This window comes from Typha angustifolia, chromosome 14 (assembly GCF_048772165.1).
Source record: "Typha angustifolia cultivar Huaian chromosome 14, ASM4877216v1, whole genome shotgun sequence".
NCBI classification, from domain to species: domain Eukaryota; kingdom Viridiplantae; phylum Streptophyta; class Magnoliopsida; order Poales; family Typhaceae; genus Typha; species Typha angustifolia.
Genome location: NC_133252.1, coordinates 9,049,037 through 9,070,742, shown reverse-complemented (window position 1 = coordinate 9,070,742; position 21,706 = coordinate 9,049,037). Strand labels below are relative to the sequence as shown.

Genomic DNA, 21,706 nt, shown 5'->3' with positions numbered 1-21,706 from the left:
GTTGAACCGAGTTTTCTTACCCGGGCTTGGCCCGGCCCAGTCCGGCCCGGCCCAGCCCAGCCCAGCCCATGAGCATCCCTAACTCCTAACTCTTAAGCCCTTCCCGTCTTCACCCCCTCTCGCAGATGATCTAAAACCCTTTAAAAACCCCTCCATTCGCCGCCTCTTTCTCCCTCTCCAGCTAAAACCCTAACCCTAAATACTTGCTCCTCTTGTCTCCTCTCCTCTCCTCTTCCCCAGCTATGGCACCCGCCGCCCCCGAAGAGGACGACTCCTCCCAAAAGGACTACCTCATAAAGCCTCAATCTTTCACGCCTTCGCTCGACACCTCGACATGGCCGCTCCTCCTCAAGAACTACGACCGCCTCAACGTCCGCACGGGCCACTACACCCCTCTGCCCACCGGCTACTCACCCTTGAAGCGCCCTATTGATGTATACCTTCGCTATGGCGTCATCAACCTCGACAAGCCCTCGAACCCTTCATCTCACGAGGTCGTCGCCTGGATCAAGCGCCTACTCCGGTGTGAGAAGACCGGCCACAGCGGAACCCTCGATCCAAAGGTTACGGGTAACCTCATCGTCTGCATCGATCGCGCCACGCGTCTTGTCAAATCCCAGCAGGGCGCTGGGAAGGAGTACGTCTGCATCGCCCGCCTTCATTCCGCTGTTCCCGATGTCGCCCGCGTCGCTCGGGCGCTGGAAACCCTCACCGGTGCCGTCTTCCAGCGCCCGCCGCTAATCTCTGCTGTCAAGCGTCAGCTCCGGATTCGCACGATTTACGAGAGCAAGCTGCTCGAGTACGACGCGGACAAGCATCTTGTGGTGTTTTGGATCTCTTGCGAGGCCGGTACGTACGTTCGAACACTTTGCGTGCATCTAGGTTTGATACTCGGTGTCGGGGGGCATATGCAGGAGCTGCGAAGGGTGCGATCAGGGATTTTGGGAGAGAAGGATAACATGGTGACTATGCACGATGTCATGGATGCAAGATGGGTTCATGATAATGAGCAAAACGAGAGTTATTTGAGGCGGGTGGTCATGCCGCTCGAGGTGTTGCTTACGAGCTATAAGAGGTTGGTCATCAAGGATTCAGCTGTAAATGCTATATGTTATGGAGCAAAGCTGATGATTCCGGGGCTGCTGAGGTTTGAGAATGATATCGAGGTAGGGGAGGAGGTTGTGCTGATGACAACCAAGGGTGAGGCCATTGCTCTTGGAATAGCTGAAATGACAACAGCTGTGATGGCAACCTGTGATCATGGGTCTGTGGCGAGAATTAAGAGGGTGGTGATGGATAGGGACACTTATCCAAGGAAGTGGGGGCTGGGCCCCAAAGCCTCCATGAAGAAAAAGATGATTGCTTCAGGTCTTCTGGACAAGCATGGGAAGCCAAATGAGAAGACACCGGCTGAGTGGCTTAGAAATGTGGTACTTCCAACTGGAGGGGATGCGATGGTTGCAAGCCTTGCGGCAGCAGCAGAGCCAGCTGGAGTGAAAGAGGAAGGAGTAGCTGAAGAAGGGAAGGAAGAGAAGAAAAAGAAGAAGACGCATAAGGATGGGGATGAGAATGGTGTTGGGCAGAAGCGCAAATTAGAGGAAGGTGGCGAAAGCCCTGCCTTGGTGGCACCTAAGAAGGTCAAGGTTGAGGAAGGACAGGGTGCGATGGTTGAAATTGAGACTGAATTAAAGAAGGTAAAGAAGGTGAAGGAGGATGTAGAGGAAGTTGTGAAACAGGAGAAGAGTGAAAAGAAGAAAAAGAAGAAGAAGAAGGATAATGAGAATGGTCAAGAGGGAGAATTGGGACTATCTGATGGGGAGAAGGCATTAGAAAAGGAGAAAAAGAAAAAGGAGAAGAGCAGTAAAGAGAAGATTGAATTAGGATCCTCCATTGATGTGAAGAACACGGAAGAGAAAAAGAAAAAGAAGAAGGAAAAGAGTAGCAAAGATAAGAGTGATGTAAGATCCTCTGACGAGGAAAAGGATGTAGAGAAAAAGAAAAAGAAGAAGAAGAGTAAGGATGCATCACCTGGTCTTCCTATTAGCTCTGCAGATGGCAATAAGGAAGCAGAGAGAAGTGAAAAGAAAAAGGACAAGAAGAAAAAGAATCAAGATGAGGGCGAAGCACAATAAAATGCTCAGTAGATCTTTAGATTTTGTCCTGTGGGCTATAATCGACCAGATTTTCACATGCTTGTGTTTAAGCTTCATATATCAGGCATACTTCCTGTTGAAGTTATGCTCCACGCAAGAATTGTTGTTGAAGCTTAAATGCTATTTGTCCTAGATTTTCTTTCATTTTTCCCCTTTGTGGAAATTATGTACTAGGAGGCTAGTTTTGCATTTTAATCAGATGATAAAGGCCTGTCTCCTTTGTTTTCAGTTATTTAATGAAATGAGATTATCTACATTCTGACTTCTATGTCACTACAAACTATGTGGATAAATATTGGGGAAAATCACATCCCGAGCTCTGCTAGTTGTAGGGAGCTCTTTTGGCATTAGTGTCACCTCTACGTTTGTTCTGCATTTAGATGTCAGCAGGATAATGCTATCTGTACTTTGAAACATGTAAGCAATATCTCTTGCGAAGTTCCTCTTCATTTTCTGCACTGCATACGGGGATAGTTGACTCATATAATTTGACTTCTGGTTTGTAGAAATTATTGTCCTAGGGAGGTTAGGTCTATCTCTTCCAAAGGATGATAGTAATATAGATCTACTTCCCTGCTTCTTAGTCAGTTAAAGGGAATTAGATTTTGTTCATTTGTCTTGTATATACATCCTATGCTTTCTAATTTCAAAACTTCCTCATGTATGTTTTGTACTTTCCGACTGTTTTTTATGTGCTTTACTGTCATCTCCTTCTTGCTCTTTCATTTCGAAGTCAGCAGGATCATGTCTTTGGAGTTCGGAAGCAATCGTGTAGGCCATGCTGAAAGAGGGTTGTGACTGAACATGAACACATACTACTTGACAAATATCGAGCTTACAGGCAAGACTCTGACTTATTTTATTATGCCAATACCTTTCCAATTTATCTATTAGTTTAGAATTGTCCATATGCATTTGGTTATTTTATCTTTAGGTGCACTCTTGATTGCTAGAAATTTTTGTAAACTTTGAAAGATGATTAATTAATACTTAATTAATTATATATCTGTACTGTTCTATATCTGAATCCTAAGTAAAAAGTAATTTTGCAAATGAGATTTGTCTTTTAAGCTTTACGAACTGTAGATAGAAACCAAAGGTGCGAAGTGAATGCATAATTTGCCAAATGCTACTTGAAATGTTTAAGCAATTTTCTTGATTCAAAACTTTAATTTGCTTATTCTGATGCAAACCACTTGTACAAATTGGAAAAGAAAGAAAATGGAAAGTTAATGTTTGTGAAGCATGGATAGGAATACGGGAAGATACGACATGCATATGCCAATATGCTTAGGATATGTAACTCATATATGTATATATTTATGTCTACGCATATATGTTAGCAAACTTGTGAACTCGCATTTCTTCATTATTACCATTGTGTATGATAGTTTCTTTAAGGAGAACTCTAGAATCTAGATTATCCATTAAAAGAACTACTATTCATAACAAATGTTCAGTTTTATGTTGTATATTACTAGCTAAGATATAAGATAAACAAGTGAAGTCAATCTATAAATTAGAAGAATATGATTTCCTAATATACATAAAATAAACAAGCAAACTCAAACCTTCTAGATTTGATAAGAATATTTGTCTCCTTAAATTTGACTCATATTGATAGGAATCTGAAAGGATCCAAGAAGTATCTAAAAATGCTGGAGAATTATCCACAACATTAATTTTATTTTTAAAAATTCAAATACTTCAATGAAATATTTGATATGCATCTAGACGTATCCAATGAGTATTGTATTCGATATGGATATATCGAGAGCACGAAAGTATCCTTGTTTCCTAGGTTAATGTAGTCGAAAAAGGAAACTACTGAGAATGAAGTTGAGCAGCAACATGATATCTTTTATAGGTATTTTGGCTAATTTCAGCAGTTTGGCTCGGTGGTTTTGGTTTGAGAATTTCCACCTTGTTCTATATGAAAAAATAATACTTTTATAAAAACATATGTTATGCATTTGGCATACCGTCACTGGAATCAAATAAAACTTTCCAGTGTATCATGCAGATAGTAGATGCTGATGCTACAGATGTCTTCTTTGGTGGTAGTTTTACCAGAAGAGAAATTATAGGTAAAAAAGTTAGACAAGTTTTTGCTTGCTCACAACTCAATTTATTCTGTTTCCTAGCCAAATTCTGGTCGCTGATCAAGATTCACTCTTCTCTATCTGATTGCAATTGTATGATAAAGAAGAGGACGATGATAGACTTTTATTGCCCCAAAATCCGACAAAATAATACTGAATCGTCCTTGAAACTTTTGATTTAGCTATTTTTGGTCAACAAAACAGTCAAATAGACGAAGAGAACAGGTGACTGTAATTGGGAGCAAAATCACCAAAACTGTCTGAAAACAGATCAAGGCCAGTGACTTGCTAATTTTGAGGTTGATTTCTGCAAATATCATGGCCCAAACCGTTCATTTTGGTTAAAAAGGATTGGCTTTGGCCAAATCTCAAAGCCATGATATATACTTATACCAACCATTGACCAAGCTTTATTGATACTTATAGGGAGTATGAAGGACTATTGCTGTTCAGTTGCAATTTGTGTTCATTCATTAGTGAAACCCCTTATTCATGTATCAAGCAGGGTTAAAGTACTAGTGTGAAGCTACAAGGAGCATCATTTTTCACTATCTTTTATTTTAAGTTTTAAATAGTTGATTTTCAAGTAAATCCCCTTATGTTTGAAAACAAGTTAGCCAAAATTTCATAATTTTCTATTTCTTATCGATTATTTTATCTATTCCTTCTTATTTGTCGTATTCTTACACTTTTTTACCATATCTAAAGTATCTTTGTTGTGTTCATTATTGGATTAAACATGCATTATCATAAGCACTTGCATACCAGAAAGGTGCGATGCAGTACCTGGGCTGCCGCATGCTTTGCCTTCAATTTTTGTGACAAAGATCCTTTTTTCTCATAGTTCAAATTCTTTTCGAACCGGACACAAGCTAGGATGTCAGCGTGGCTCGTGTTCACGTTTGATAAATTTAATTCCGAGCCAAACATAGGCAATGCCTTGTTTGCTCGTGTTCAGCTCATTGACACTCCCTACCTATAGCTATGAATCTGTCTGGCATGCAATGTAAATGTCGAGCTAAATACTCTTGGATATAATACATTATAAAGTCCACTATTTATCTAGCTTGTTTTTCATATTACAGTTTCAGAGTTGCCAGAACCTACATCTATTTGATTTTTGTGTTTCAGTTTCGAGAGCCTTATTCAATCAAAACAGAGGAAAAGGTACCATCACTTGTTCACTTTTGGAAGAAAACAACTAATATAAGTGTACAATTTAAGCTTGACTGATGACTTCCTTTCCTGATTTTTCTGATTATTCTGTGTCCATGTGGATTCAAGCCTTCACCTATCAAGGATGTTCTAAATTGTCCGATATATTCCTGGTATAAAGTATATAAACTACTTTTCTTTAGCATGTAGAATCACTTGTTTCTTCTGCTCACTTTCATTGTTTTTATCTGTGAGATTTTAGTAATTGAGAGTAGTTCACTATTTAACTGCGGTCAGTGATATGAGATAGTTGAGCAACTTTGAACTCATTTCAACTATTTTATATGCATCCTGCACTAGTTAGAAAATTTCTTAAAATTTGTAATTTAAGGTTGTCTTTGAAGAGAAGGTTTCTCCATTCATATGTCAGAATAAAATCCTTGCTATTCTGGAATCTGGATAACTTGAATATCCGAAGTACCCTGTGTTGTAAATGCCTAGTATGTCTGTATATTTCAGGTTTCTGAAGGAGTTGGGACTTTTGCTTTTGAGTTGTGTAATTCCTTGTGGTCTTTAAATTTTATTCCACGTTGAGGAGGAAAAATAGGGAGATGTTTGTTTAAAGGAAAACTGGAATTAGGCTTCAGATGAGCTGAACTTTTCTTGTACTTTATTCATCTTCTCTAGGTCGTTGTTAGCTAACAAAATCCATTTGTTTACATAATTGAATTTGGTTAATGCATAGTAGGGAAGAGAAGAATTCTTGTATCTTCCTCCCTACCTCTGTTATGGTAGTATTTGATCTGAAGTCTTAGATGAGATTTTGGATTTTGCCGTTACAAAATTCTTAAAATTTATATATAAATCTCTTTCTCTCTCTCTCTTCCTCACTCCATTTGGTTAGCGAGCCTCCATTTTTCTTTTTCTTCTTTTCCGATCAAATTTGTCGATCGATGATAGCCATTCGACTTGGCTTCGACTCAGAAAGTTTCCTCTTGATGTCGTGTTTTTGGTGGTACCATTAATCGGCCGGCTCAATCTTTAATTGAGGCTAAGCCATGTGGATTTTTTCATCAGCCTCGCGACTTGGCTTTTAACTGCCGCTGCCGCTATCCATGTTTCTTTTTCGGCTAGCATCGCTCCTTTTGCCATCCTATGCTTAGTCATGAACACCTAGCTTTGGGTGGATTGGAATTAGGGAAGAAGGTGAGGTTTGGGTGGGCCAAACCCCCTCTTTGTGGGGTTGAACCTCAAGCAAGCTCCTGAGAGCATGCATGGTGAGGGTGGGATGTGGGCAGCCCCCGTCCCTTTCTTTCGGCTACGGGCTAGCCCAAATGATTGGTTTAGTTTCTTTAGTTATTTTGTTTAGATTGACTTTATTAAATTGAGGTCATATAAATTTAATTATTAGAAAATGACAATTCATTTGTTTAGAATATTAGAGGACATGAAATATAGTAATTATGAATAATATTTTCTTTAAATTAATTGGGTTTAGTATTTTTAATAGTTATTTTTACTAGACTAATAATTGAACCTATCCAAGCCCACGACAAAAAGTATCATATTATGTTTAATTAAATAGTTCTATGATTAGATTTTTTTGCTTATGATGTGATTATATTCATCATATTATTATATCTATTTTTGTATGGGGAGGATATTGGTGACGCATAGGGAAGTAAATAACTAAGAGTAATTTTAGGCAAGTAACTCTTTTGTAATCTAAGGATAGTATAAATATGACGTGATGATACTAGTATTTTGATACTGTAGTAATATTATGAGATCCATGATAATTTGTTATTTGTTAATATTTATTTATTATTATTTCATGAGGATTGAATACATGCTTTTCATATTGTATGCGCTTTAGCTGTGATAATCTTGCCATGTGCATCAGATATTGCACCGTGTACACGTATCACCAAGTAGTTAGATCCCATTTCAGCAGTATCTTTGTACTCAATTAACTAGGGTTAGGGTAGAGTGTATATATATGTATATATATATACTGGTCCACACCTAAGATGGTTAGATTTGGGAGAACAATCAGGTAAACTGTATGTCAGGTTTGAGTAGATATGTTTATTGCCAAGTATGGAGGTCGGACACTTGTTGATCTTAACAGTGATGATTGTGAGGTAGCGTTTATAGCTCTAGCGGTATTCGATGGTGTAGAGTTAGAGCGTCTTTTCGAGCTAGCGGCTCGCGATTTTCTACATGGGGTAGGTGATAAGTGTGAGGATAGGCTTACAACTAGAGTCTTTAATCCGAGGCTATATATATCTAGTCATATCCATTGTCGCCAAGCAAGTACGAACAATATTATCACTATAAGTCTATCATTCCATGTTAATTGAGACTCTAGGAGAGCTTATGATGTTATTATTTATTATGATATAGAGACTTTGAGAGAGCATGTGATATTATTAATTTCTACAAATTTGAGACTCTAGGAGACTTATTTTATCAATAAACCCTTATTATTAAATTTATGAGTTTAATACATTGTCAATTTGTCATTTATGCATGATTTATATTATTATATTTTGAATTATACTATTTTAATATTATAGAGGAGCATACTTACTGAACTATATGCTTATCAATCTTAGTGGAATATTTTTTAGATTAATAGATATAATTGAGATTATGGAGAATCAGACGAAGACTAGCTAGATTATTATTTAATTTTCTGTATTATCTACTATCAAATATGTTATAGACATATATTTTAAAGACTTGTTGTGGCCGTAATAAATTTAAATTCTTTGTTGGATTAATTTTGATTAATTCTGACTTATTATTTTGAATACTATGTAGAAATCATTGACTAACGGATCACATGAGTACTATGTGAGTTCTATCCACGTGAAGAGCATGTGTGTTCGATGATGGGTGTTTTAATTCCGATCATGTATTTGTTACATTTTGTTATGTAGTGAATTATATAAAAGGTAATTTAATATCTGCAATCTACGTGAATACTACCAGTGCTGTAGAGGCTGAAGCCGTTCTCCTATGTCTATCTCTTCCATATATTCGATGCATCAAAGGATATTAGACTGAACCAATTTCAATATTTACTGCATGCCAGGATAAATCACCATCTATGCTGCATATTGCTAATCTTTTAGCAAGCTGAGAAGCATTTCATTGGTAAATTAGTTCTTGTATTGCAATTGTTCTTATGATTGCTAACCACCAAGTAACTTCTGCTTCAACTGTTGTACATATGTGAATGAAGATTGGTGAAGACATGATTATAAGAGTTTCTTGACTATTTTCTGTCCCTATTTTTTTTTATGACATGTCTAATTTACTTTGAAATTAAATATAATATAGACGAGTTAAAAAATCGCTGACTAGGACGATAATTTACCCATTTAATTTTATGGAAATTTAAAATAGCTGAGAAGATTATTAAAAGTATAAGAAAAAGTATTTCATAAAAATTGTGAGTTACATAAGTCGGCAATTTAGACTCAGTAATTTTTTAATAATTTTTAAATTTTCATATAAATTATCAATTTAGTCAGCTACTTATAGTTAAAAATTGCTATTCCAGTCTATACTTTTTCGATACACATAGTCTCGTATTTAAGTTTTAAAGTATACCAGAAATGTGATCGGAGGACTAAGTTGAACCAAAACTCTTATTTCGGTGCCTCTCTCGTTCCATATGTGGTATAATTATTTTAGGTATTCTTCATCTTTTCAGGGTTAATATTTTACTCTCTTCTTGCCCTTCCAAATATTTAGGATCGGTAGTATGAATCATTTTTCTCTATTCATTTCTATTTAGTGTACCAATTTGCACTTGCACACTTGCACATCATATGCCCTAAACGTACTGTGGATTTCAAAATTATAATATCATATTTTGATTGGGCTTACCTGCAATTATCCTTCTGAGCCAAAAGTCATCTATTTATATAGAAAATTATAGTTTATGAATTGCCGAAATTTTGTGTTAGATATATACGTATGAAATATAAAATACGGAGTAGATTAGAATTATAGTTATGTTATTTATCTTTAATCTTAATTTTTAAAGACAGAGGTCTCTCTCTTTCCTTTCTTTTATACGACGACTCTTGATCAAACAAATAAATTAGAGTTAATAGAGTGGAGAGATGTCCTAACTGATTTATAATAAATTAATAAGCTCACCTATTATGTGGTTAAAATATAGTGGATCTAATAAGGTCTACATTGAGCGGTTTAATTACATCACGCGATAATAAGCGGTTGATTATATTATTCTCTGTCGTTGCGAGCGTGTGCAGACGTTTTATACTGGGCTATAGTAAATAGACCCTTTTTAAGTAATAAGATTGATATATGGGTAAATAAAGTTTAGAACTAGAATAGTTTGGTTGAAACGCTCACAATAGGTTTATAATAATAATAAAATAAAAAATAGGGTGTAGATTGTAGAAATCTCTGTGTGCTCCGCTAATCACCGACCCACAGTTTCCTTGCTGTGGCGCTTCACTGCACAGTAATCAGTACTCGTCTTCTGCGTTAAGGAATCTTTTGAGTTCGGGAGGATACCCATTTCAGATCACCATGGAGGATGCTCAGGGTATGCGTGGTCCGCCTTTTCGTTTTTTTTTTCCTTGATGGTCCTCAAGTTGCCATTTTTCCTGTAATATTGATCTTATACTCGCGGTTCAGTCATGGTTTCTTCCGATTTGTTTGTCCTTCTGGTGTATTCAACTTAGATTTGGTAAGGATGCAAGTTAGTGGCTAAGAATTGGAAGTTAGTTTCTTAGGCTCGAATGATTTGTTACTGATGCGGCCTAACTGTTCTTAATTATCTTCTCTTCTCCACAACGTTAAGCATTATAAGTGTGGTTATTGTGTGATTTTTGATATTTGTTTATCAACTGATTGCTATAATAGCCCTTTTCCCTTTGGTCCTTTATATAATTTTGGAGTGACTCTGGCTCTAACGATACAAAGTTAGTAGTTATTGCCAATTATTGCAAATTTTAAGTCATGTTTGATAGATGACATAGGGACTCTTCACATTTTCACTTTCGTGCTCGCCCAAAGTAAGAGGTGGAGATGCTGGTATCATTTTCATCTTTACAGGTCTATAAAGCACTCGATTATTTTAGAGACATTAAGTTCTCTGTTCTATAACTTTGGCATGTCATAGTGATAGCAGGCAACATCTGGAGTTGTAGCTTGTGTCTGGAGAACATTTGCATTTCTATACTGGATCATTTGCTTTAGCAACATTCTGTTATACCTTTTTTCATTGTTGTTGCACTTGCACGTACATGTTTTCCTTCAAACTTCTCTCGGTATAGTTTATCATTCTCTGCGGTCATAAATTACTGGAGAAGTCGATTGTTTTGTGTGATACAAAGAGTAGGTGCCTAGCTCGAATGCTGCCATGCCAATCTATTGTTAAAATTGATATCCTCTAATAAGTTGATTCAATATCCTTATCTTGAGCTTAATATGCGGAGTCCAGACATAAGGGTGGCCAGAAGAATATAAAGTCTACAACTTTTATATAATCAGTTGTTTCACAACTCTCACTATTTTGTCTTTGGTAGAAGACTGTATGCGGATATGAAGGTTTTCAAGTCTGATTCATCACTATCATCTTTCACTGCCTTAATCCTATATATTCATCTTGCATAATCTCTTGCTTAATTGCAGCTTTGTTATGTAAGTAGAAACTCTTAAAATTTGTACATGTTCTTATTCATTTATCTGCTGCATCTTGTTTCTCGCTATGGAGACTTGTAGGATTAGATATTAGTTGTATTCTTGGCATCTCTAGTTCTAAGAGTTTCATAATGACATTTCTCTATGTTGCTTTTCTCCTAATCACCTTAGTGGTGGAGTCCAAGGATGGAACAGTAGCTGTAGCTTCTGCATTTCCTGGACATCATGAAGGTAACACTTGGAAAATTTTGGCTTTCAGTTATGCTTTTTGTTTATTACTGAATCCAAAGTTATAAAGAAAACTTGACATAACTTTAAAAGCAATATTCTATATTTTCTTGGATAATTTCAGAGTAACTTTTAATTCCATGCATATTGTTGGATCTCGGATTATACAGTTGTTCAGGACAGAGATTACAAATTCTTATCAAAAGCAGTTGAAGAAGCGTATCAAGGAGTTGACTGTAGTGATGGTGGTCCTTTTGGAGCAGTTATTGTTCGTAATGATGAAATAATTGCTAGCTGCCATAATATGGTGTTGAAGGACACAGATCCGACTGCTCATGCTGAAGTGACTGCAATCAAGGAGGTCAGTTCAATGTAAAAGTTTGATCTGAGAATCTGATTAGCTAATATTCCCATCTCAGAAAAACTGAAATGTTACATAAATATTCTTGTTCTATTAGAAATCAAACTTTATACTGCAGAAGGGCAGGTTTCCAAGCTATTCAAGATCAGTTGTATTGTCTTCTTGATGAACATTTCATGCAATAGTCTTGTCTTTGAAACTCCTACAAAATGGTCATTTTTGTTTTCAGTGAAAACAAGTCAATGTTTAGATCTACTTTTAAGATGAAACAATATGAACGACGTCAAATAATTCTTTGGAAGACTAGTATAATTGATAGACAATTCTGGTGCTGTTTGGTTGCACAATAATGAAAACATGTGAGTGGAAAAACTTTGAAGCTATGTGTGGAAAAGCAAATCTGTATCCTTATCGGTGTCTACTGCATGGTTAGGAATCACTGATAAAGTAATTAATAAAGAGATAAATGAGTCCCTTTTGGTCTGATGATGTTTGCCTGATTCAGTGTCACCCTAAATTGATGTATAAATGCCTTGCCCTGGAGAATTAACATATGTTTCATATGAAAAATAATAGCCACTGGAATTATTGATGCAATATCTATATATGTTCATCTTGCCTTTTTTCCTCTCTTATTTTGTTTTCTTTGAAAACTCTCATGTCTCTTCTTCTTTTCCATGATCTTTCTCAATGATAAGATCTATGCTATTGCACATTATGATCTTTCCTTGTCAAAGGACTATTTATCAGGTGCCTACTATAGTTGCTATGTGCACGTGCTTTGCTTATGAGCAGTTTCACGTGACCAAAGTCAAATGGCCTCAAGGTTTAAAGGGTTTGGTTAATGGGAAGTCAAGTATTGTTGATTGTTTTTTAAATTAACAAAAGTGCATCAAGAATTATGAGAAAATTCACCAGCCATGTTTATTCAGATTTCAGATGTGTTTCTTCTGTTATTATAGCATAGAGAATTGTGGGGTTACACAAGGTGAAGATTTGAAGAAATTTTTTTGGTAGTCTGTAATTTTTCTCGTTCATATATTTTATCCTTAACTGGTAGAAGAGAAATTATTTGGCACTATGAAAAGTTGAAGACAACTAGCTATGCTGAAGAGAAAAATTGCAGCTAAAGTAAATAAAAATAATTTTGGACTTGGTTAAGATAATTATGGTAGTACCCCATCTTATTATCTGTATGTAGTGGTACTTTATGTGTGTGTATATATATATATATATATATATATATATTTGGAGAATTAGATTACAATATTTTGTACACTTATAATCACCTGAATACATTATTGAAAAGTTACTGATCCGATCAACTTCTTGTAGACTTATTGACTTTGTAATGAAAATTTCAAATTTGTTTCGGATTTTTGGTTTTCTGCACATCTTTTCATTGTGCAGTGTATATGGTTAATTGGTTATATTTCTAATTCTGTTACTTCACTTGTAAGGAGAGTTCCGTATTTTGTTGCAAATGAATTTCTATGGATAAGATAGAAGTAGGTCAAGACTTGAGTTACCAATTTTGTTACTAGATAGGCAAGAAATTGTGTAGATAAAATTTCTGTTTCTATTGTAATTCCATACTGCTAATATATTCATGGATGCCTATAGAAGTACATGTTAATTTCGTCCTGTACAATGTGCAGTGTGATTTCCTGTTTTGTCTCATTGCTGATTACCGACTTCTGATTCAGGCTTGTAAAAAACTTGGGCAAATTGAGCTCTCAGATTGTGAACTGTATGCATCCTGTGAACCTTGTCCAATGTGCTTTGGTGCCATTCACCTTTCACGTATAAAGGTGGTAACTATACATCTCTCCTTTCAGCTGCAGTATGGTTGCCTATAGGCCTTTACGGTCTTGGTAATGTTGATCTTGTTTGATGTAGAGGTTGGTCTATGGAGCCAAGGCAGAGGCAGCTATTGCGATTGGTTTTGATGATTTCATTGCTGATGCTTTAAGGGGTACTGGATTCTACCAGAAGGCCCATGTGGAGATCAAGCAAGCAGATGGAAGTGGAGCCATAATTGCAGAACAAGTCTTTGAGAAGACTAAGACAAAATTTCAAATGTATTAGCGGCTTAAGATGCCCAAACAAAAAGTCTCTTAATGAACCTTGTACTACTTCTGGTACGATTTCTCATTTTACTGCTGGTCAAAGAATTTATGTGAAATATTTTCTGTAACACTAGAAGAAATCCCGGGGCAGTGTTCGCCGCCTGCACATATGAAACTATTCGAAATATCACTCTAAAGGTGCACCTCGACTAAACTATTTACTCAGTAATGCAAAACAATAATGATAAATTGCATTGCACCTAAGAGCCATGAAAACTTCCTATTGCAATAGGTTCTCTGACTTAATGAGAATGTTGAGTTGTTGATCCTATAGTTACCTGGTAATAAACATGGCAAATAGATAATGAGTGTTGTAGATGTACTGGAGTCATATTTGAAGCTTTCTTTCTGCTTTGGAGTTCACTGTCAACTGGTGGCATGTACATACTGTCATGCAAATGCATTCTTGCTTTTTGATAAAATCCTATTCTGGTCACTAGTCGAATAGCTTAGTCATTACTCTCTTCCATCTGTTTATAAAGATATACAAAAGAGACATATCTCTAGGTTTGTTCGACACTGCTGATCAAGGAATTACAATAGCTCTTTAGAGATATCATTAGTTAAATTCAACATTATGGATTTAGATTATCATGATAAGGTGGATGATATGATGACATTTCTCAGTAGATAGTTCCTAGCATTCCTATAATTAATCTTTCAGCTACTAATTATGCAATTAATCACATTGTAGAACTGTTTCGTTCAATGTATCTTGTGTTGTTAATATTCACTTGGACTCTGTTCAGAAATAAGAAATGCATTCTTAATATGGATTCAGTTTAGTTCCCTAGTGTTTCAACTTCTAAGGATCAGTTGAATGGCCTTCTTACAAGATTTTGCCCTTGTTTCATTTAAATTAGCTGGAGTTGGACCTTACACCAAGCCTGACCTAATTTTGGCAAACTTTTCTAGTTCAAACTTGCCAGATATGAGGTTTAGAAAAGTAGGTAGAAACTTTTAGAGTTTGCAAATTTGTTTCAGTCAAGTTAGCTGGATTTGGAATCCTCTCCATTGTTCAATTAGTATTCACTAGTCTTCCTACCTTTTTGTTTTCGACGATGATTAGGTCCATTGACTGGTGGGTTATACAGCTAAATCACTATATAAATTGAAGCAAGTTCTGTAACTCAGCAGCACTTAGGTTATGGATCTTCTTGCAGTTGGCATGACGATCTGCGATTGGCTGTTGAACTTGTGCAGCAGTTAAAATATATAGTGTATATAGTGCATGCTGCTTGCTAGGTATATCAATTGTCATGTTCTTGATAGTTGTCATTCAGGATTAAAGTCTAAAGTCTGATAAGCTCGTCAAGTTTCAGACTTTCCCAAGTAAATACAAACTTGATCTCTTCTAAATCATGGGCCCCTTTAGTCATCTGAGCATAGTCTAGATGGTGGCAATGTGCCCACTTATTTCAAAATTAGGTCATCTAACATACTAAAACAGTGTAGAAGATAAGAGATCAATTATTGGATCAATAGGAGGGTAAGCTAATGAGACAAGAAAAAAAGAAAGGATTTGAAGACTATTCATCCCACCAATACTTTAATTTGGTCCTCCATGTTCTTCCAAAACTACCTCTTCCTTCCCTTTCATCACCTAACCTTTTCCTCCTCCCCTTTCATGGAAAAAGAGGGCCACTTGACACACATTTCCTTCACCATTTCATTTTTACTACTTCCCCTGCTTGTCTCTTAATTCTCATTCTACTTGGAATTGTTTGCATTTTATTAGTAAATTAGAGCATCTGTAATTAACTCTATTCTGGTTTCGTGTGCAGATCTTTAAAGGGCAAAATGATGATATCATGACAAACTTGACATTGTGGTTTCTTGTAAGACTAGGAATTGTAAGAAAGGTTGCTCTCAAGTTTTGTACCCATTGAACAAGGAAAGTATAAGAAGTCGATGAAGGATTACTAAAGTCACAACAATTCTTTGACAAGATGTGAATAAATGGGGTCTTAGTCTTAGATGTCAGCATATTACACAGGCTACAGCCAAAAGGGAGAGTCCCAGATAGAGAACTATAGCCTAAGAGAATGGTAGGTCTAAGTCTTTAACATAGAAGCCAGAAGATAGGCGAAGAAAGCATTCAATGTCTTATGCTTCAAAGTATGAACTGTAGAGAGTGAGAGATAAAATCCTTTCCATGGTGCTTATTACCTCAAAATTCTTTAATAACTTGAAAGAGAGTTAACCCTTCTAAGTTTATATGCCAAACAATGTACTCAAACTTATTTGCTTGAGTCTATCACTTTTAATTGACTGGGAAGCCCTGTCCGAGTAAGTCTATATGAACTGCTAATAAAGTAGTGATTAATTGTTGTAAAAGTCATTAATATATTTAGACATCTTGGGATTATATCTTAATAGATCTTTAGCTATGAGTATTAAGAATCGCTTACCGGTGAAAGCATATATAAGTCACCTACTTAGGTAAATAAGTTTGAAATTAACCTACTTGGGTACATATTTTGTTCACATACCCCTTGTTGGACAAAGACTTAACTACAAAATCTTATTGGCAATCTAAGTAGGGTTAGGTGGGTTCCTATAGGATAATAACTTGCTTAACTTGCATAACTTATTTTACTAATATAACAATATTGCACTTTAAAAGACATAATCATGACACGAACATCGAATCATTAAGCCACCAGATGTTAGCTTTGAAATTTGCATTGAACTAGCACTAACTATTCTCAAAAAGTCCTCCACCAACTATATGATTCCATGGTTCTAATAAAGAGGTTGCACTTTCTACCAAGTCAACTCGGCTACTCCCAAATTGGATAAAGAAAAAAGGTTCTCTTTCACAATCATTCTTAAACCTCCTGTGTCTCCTCTCAGAAGATTCATCTTGTAGGAATGATTATGGATAAAAGAGATCTTAAACCATCTTTTAAACAAACTAGTTTAGGTAATATGTCATATCCTATCTTAAAGAAAATAAGGAGATCAAGGATAATTAGTTTGGAGCAAGCAACCTTTGCAAGGTATCACATTGACTCATCCCCTATTGGTCATGAGATACTCATGCTTTGCATGCATGACCAATTAAGACACACCCACTCCCATAGTTTAATAATTCTATATGTGATATTATTCTAGTCTTGAAATGATCAAAATAGGAATCCAGAATATTGAAAGCAGAAGGTGCCAATTAAGTGACTATCAATCATTTACATATGATATTATTATTATTTTTGTAATGATCAACACAGGAGTAGAAAAAAACAACAAGTGTCAAGTGACTATCATTCATTTTCTCATAGCCAACTTGTTTCAATATTATTGACTTACCAATTAATTTTATTTGATTGAGACCTTACTCAAAGTAAATGATGGAAATAAAGAGGTGCAGTAATAATACTATATGGAGTACCATTGATATTTAATCAAAATAAATAAATAGGGTACTTTACAAATGACCATGTAGGTTATGCCTAAAACCCAATATATAACTTTTATGATATTAATAATCTCAACTATGAATCTTTTGCTTATTTCTTTTTTAAGATGATTGAGATACTTCACTGGATGACCATGTATTTGGGAGAGTATATGGTGGTAGAGATGATAGCTTAGGAGAGGATAAGAGAGGGATAAAATATATTTCATTTTATGTTTGAAGAATATAGTAAACAAATTTAATAGAAGGAGATAGAGAAATCCTATTATTTTGATGTCCTTTCTACTGAGAGAATCCCTCCAAGAATTTTTGAAATATTTTTAATCTTTTTTATTAAGTTTCATATTATTCTAACTTACAGAGGGATAAAGTGATACAAGTAAAAGTTTACAAAAATAATTTAATTTTAAACATAATTAAATATATAGAGCTCTAAACTTCACCATTGTAAAGAGGCCCACATTCAATATTCTCCGAACCTTTTGCGATAATTACACCAACCATCTAAACTATTATCTATTTTTTTCATAAACTCTCTTATTTATTTATTTGATATTTTAATCTTTTTAATTATGTAAAATATTTTAAATAGTATTTCCATCATTTTTTTTGTTGTTGTTAAGAAGAGTGGGCGGAAGATATTAGATAGCTGATGTATCTTTGATAGTTAAAAGAGTTATTATATATAAAAATAAGAAATTATTATAAAAAAGAACGATAGTTGAGAGGATAAAAATAGAATTATATCTTCTTAAAAAATATATTCAATGACTACTAAAATGTTTAAAATCTTTTTCCACTTCCCCTCCTTGTCATGGAGTGTCAGTTGGGGCGCCGCTTTCGTTTACTAGATAAATCTCCACTTCTTCCTCCCCTCTCTCTCTCTCTCTCTCACACACACACATCTTGGCTCCATTGCTTGACCCAATTACAAACTCTATGCTCTTTCTCTCTCCTATTTGACGCTGCCATTATTGGCCAGATTAAGAATATCTTGGCTCCATCCGAATTATATATTGGATTTTGTGCAACCTTGCCAACCTCCAATTGGCGATTGGAAGTGGGAACGAAGCAAAGAAATCTGAGAAACGACGTGATTGTAGATTAATATGTTGAATTCCTTGCGACTGTCTGTAATGGAGGCGGAGGAGATCACACGGAGATGCTTTTGTTTGTTTCCTGAGACAGATAACCCCTTCGGTGCAAGTGATATAATCATGACAACATGAATGAATTAATATAAGGTGATGATAAATTTTCATTTTTAACTTTTTTATTTAAATTTTAATTTGAACCTTGTATTTCTAGTCATAGACCCTAAGCCACAATTATATTTATTTAACATTTTATTCAGATGATTTCGATTTATAAAACTCTTTTTTAACTTCAATATCAACGGCAATTTCTTGGTTCGAATCTCCTACAGAGATTTGAGTGGGACACTATTAAATTTCTACTATTTTTCTTTCAAAATAAATAAATAAATAAAAATAGAAACATCAACGACTACTGGTCATCTGAATAATTCCAAATTTAAAAGATAAGTGACAGGATTACGACATAATTCTTAGATACAACTTGAGCTCTAGAATCTCATGCCTAACATTGACATGGCAGTGACGAGTCTACAGAAAATGGCATAAAATATCATTATCATTCTTTATGACTGCCAACCATCTCTTATAGATTAAATAGCGTAGAAGAAAAAAGCTGAGTCAATTACCACATCTTGGCCCACTAATAGTTGGCGAAGTATTGCATACTTTAATAGGGATGGGGATCTAAATAGGTCCCAAAGAGGAAAGGAGCAATGCTTGTGACTATCCATGTTAGGGCTACTTATGTACAATTAGTATTTAATATCCTCAATACTTTACTTAATTAGGCTGTGGTAATTAATTAACATAAGATTGTACTACACTTTGTAGTACACTTGGTAGGTAATGCATCCATTAGATAACAATATCTTGGTTTAAATACAAACCTTGCAGCTTAATGGCACATGCAAATTCTTAAATAATTGTCTTAGCAGATTTGATTTGAATTAAAGATTGATTACATAAATTTCATTGAATAGTTGAGGATTTCTAATATATTATTTAGAGAGAAGAGATAAGATAGATGACGCGTTGTAGTACTCTATTTGTTGTGCACATCTTAACACTAAGTGTCGAAAATATTCTCGCACTCTGTGTATACTACAAAAGGGAAATAAAAAACAGAAATAAAGCAAGAGAAAATAATTTACGTAGAAAACGTTCTCAATAGGGAAAATCCATATGGCTGTAGAGAAAAATCCACTAATCAAGAAAACAGAGTACAACATCCTAAACTTCTCAGTTAAATTAACCCGAATGCAAAAGAACACCACTTGTACAGTATAGTACAAAAATTGTACTATGACAAACCGTAGGAGAATCTTTAGAAAAAGTATTAGAGAAGATAATATCCGACTAAGATGATTCATTCTATCATGGATCCCTAATTATCAAAGCTGATGCAAATGTCGGATATTAACTAGAAGCCCAAGCGGAACCCTTTCCTTTACTTTCTTCTTTTCCACTTTTTATCCCTACGATTTTTCTCGTACTTCGTCTAACCTATATTGATCTCTTTTCATAGGTGTTCAAAACTCAACTCATTCTCTTAGTTAAATTATGATATACTCCTAATTCTATTAGGAAACTCCTCATAAATTTCATAATTTAATTAAAAGATGTCTCACTATCTTCATCATACGGAGGCATAATCCAACAATTTCCCTTCCTTCTGACTCATAAGGAGAATTCCTCTTAGCTTACCAAACTTTGTTCCTTTGATAGGAGTTTCATCATAAAAAATGACGCATAACCATCACTTAATAAAGACGCGAACTTCACCCTACATCTTCTGTCGACCAAGCTACCTCTGTCTTGTTGTAAGTTTTATGAAGACTTTCTCCTAGTGTTCACCTTTCTTTTGGATAATTTCAATTCTGTCTTGTATACTGTGCAACATTTGTTTTCCTCTTGCAACAATAAGAACACCTTTAGTAATTTTTCTATCCCTCTTATCCAACTTACCGACTAATATTAGGTTATGCCGAAAGTCTAGTACCTGTCTTATATCTTTGAGAACCATCTTATATCCAATATTCATATCAATACAAACATCACTTACAACGACAACTTTTAACGCATCTACATTGCTTTGTTTTACCCAGCCAAAATTTCTTGGCTTATATCATGAGCATATCTCTACTCAGTGTAATCAAACTATTTGTGTTCAGATAAGTCTATCCACAAACTGAAAGGCTAAGTATGTCACTATCTGTACTATGGTGGCTTATCATCTAAACTTGTAAAATTTTGTTCTCCTTCTCATCTTCTAGCTTTCAACACTATCTTATGATGTCTCAGCTTACCACCATGCCAACAAACTATTTTAATTTTATTCTTCGATCTTCCACTTAATATCTCTCTCTGGTATGGATTTTTACTCTTAGTTCTCCCTATTCTCTGTACAAAAAAAAATGCATGTGTCTTAGATGGACTCAAGAATTCTATCTAGTCTTCTCATTCAATGAACTACTTGTGACCTGACTCATAGTCACTACACCATAAAAACGGTTACTCAAAGACACCACCGTCTCCCAACTATTGCGTTACCAACTTAGTAGTAGTAATACTTGTAAATATCATCTAGAACCATCTTCATAGAGGATACAACTCACATGGGCGAATAATATGAACCTAGAGCCCCGTTGCGCTAGGTAGTCGGCAGGCCAAAAAAAGGGGTGAGCCGGTCGGTCGAAGCCTTGGCGATATGTTGAAAGGGCAAAGAGAAGTGCTTTTGGTACTGAGAAAATGACGGGTAACCTTGATGGGCATTCCCACTAGTTGTAACTAGGTATCCATGGCCAAAGGGGATGAGGAAGGAGCCGAGAGAACATCAAGCTAGCTAACCCCCGACATAACGAGCATGAAGGCGTAATTGTCAACCAACTGAGTCATTCTTCTAAAATTTTAGATTTATAAGTTTTTGTATCAGGATTGCTTTGTTACCATGTCTTCCTCTGGTACAACCATTCCAGCTTCTTTTATGAAGTATGTGCTAAGGTCTCTGTAGACACATCAGAATACACTATAATAAGACCATTGTCGAATTTGTTTGATAGCTTTTTGATCTTTCATCCTCCACTCGTCATCTTTCTTCTCTTTTGGTTTGCCCTCTTTACCTCAAAAAGGGGTAAATAGATCACAATATAGAAGGTCCTCCAACTACTCCTTCTCGATCAATTAATTTTTCGTTTAGACTAATCATCTTCCCTGTATTGAACTCTATAATTCACACTTAATTCTACTCTCGAATCTGGCTCTAATACCATTTATTGTGCACAACTTAACACCAACTACTGAAAGCGTTCTCGCACTCGACGTGTGATTTGATTTTTTTCAAATGGAAACGAGATATAAAATAGCAATAATAAA

General features: G+C 35.5%; 2 protein-coding genes across 2 annotated transcripts; both read left to right on the top strand.

Annotated features, from left to right (window-relative positions):
- Window positions 1-136: 136 nt before the first annotated feature.
- Window positions 137-2,381, top strand: LOC140775613 (H/ACA ribonucleoprotein complex subunit 4-like). The gene has a single exon (XM_073118993.1). It carries the CDS (start codon window positions 243-245, stop codon window positions 2,130-2,132), a length of 1,890 nt encoding a protein of 629 aa, XP_072975094.1. The 5' UTR covers window positions 137-242; the 3' UTR covers window positions 2,133-2,381.
- A 7,461-nt stretch (window positions 2,382-9,842) lies between these two features.
- On the top strand, window positions 9,843-13,875 carry LOC140775614 (guanosine deaminase-like). The gene is made up of 5 exons (XM_073118994.1): window positions 9,843-10,001; window positions 11,273-11,332; window positions 11,500-11,690; window positions 13,397-13,501; window positions 13,590-13,875. Exons 1-5 carry the CDS (start codon window positions 9,986-9,988, stop codon window positions 13,776-13,778), a joined length of 561 nt encoding a protein of 186 aa, XP_072975095.1. The 5' UTR covers window positions 9,843-9,985; the 3' UTR covers window positions 13,779-13,875.
- The last annotated feature ends 7,831 nt before the right edge of the window (window positions 13,876-21,706 follow it).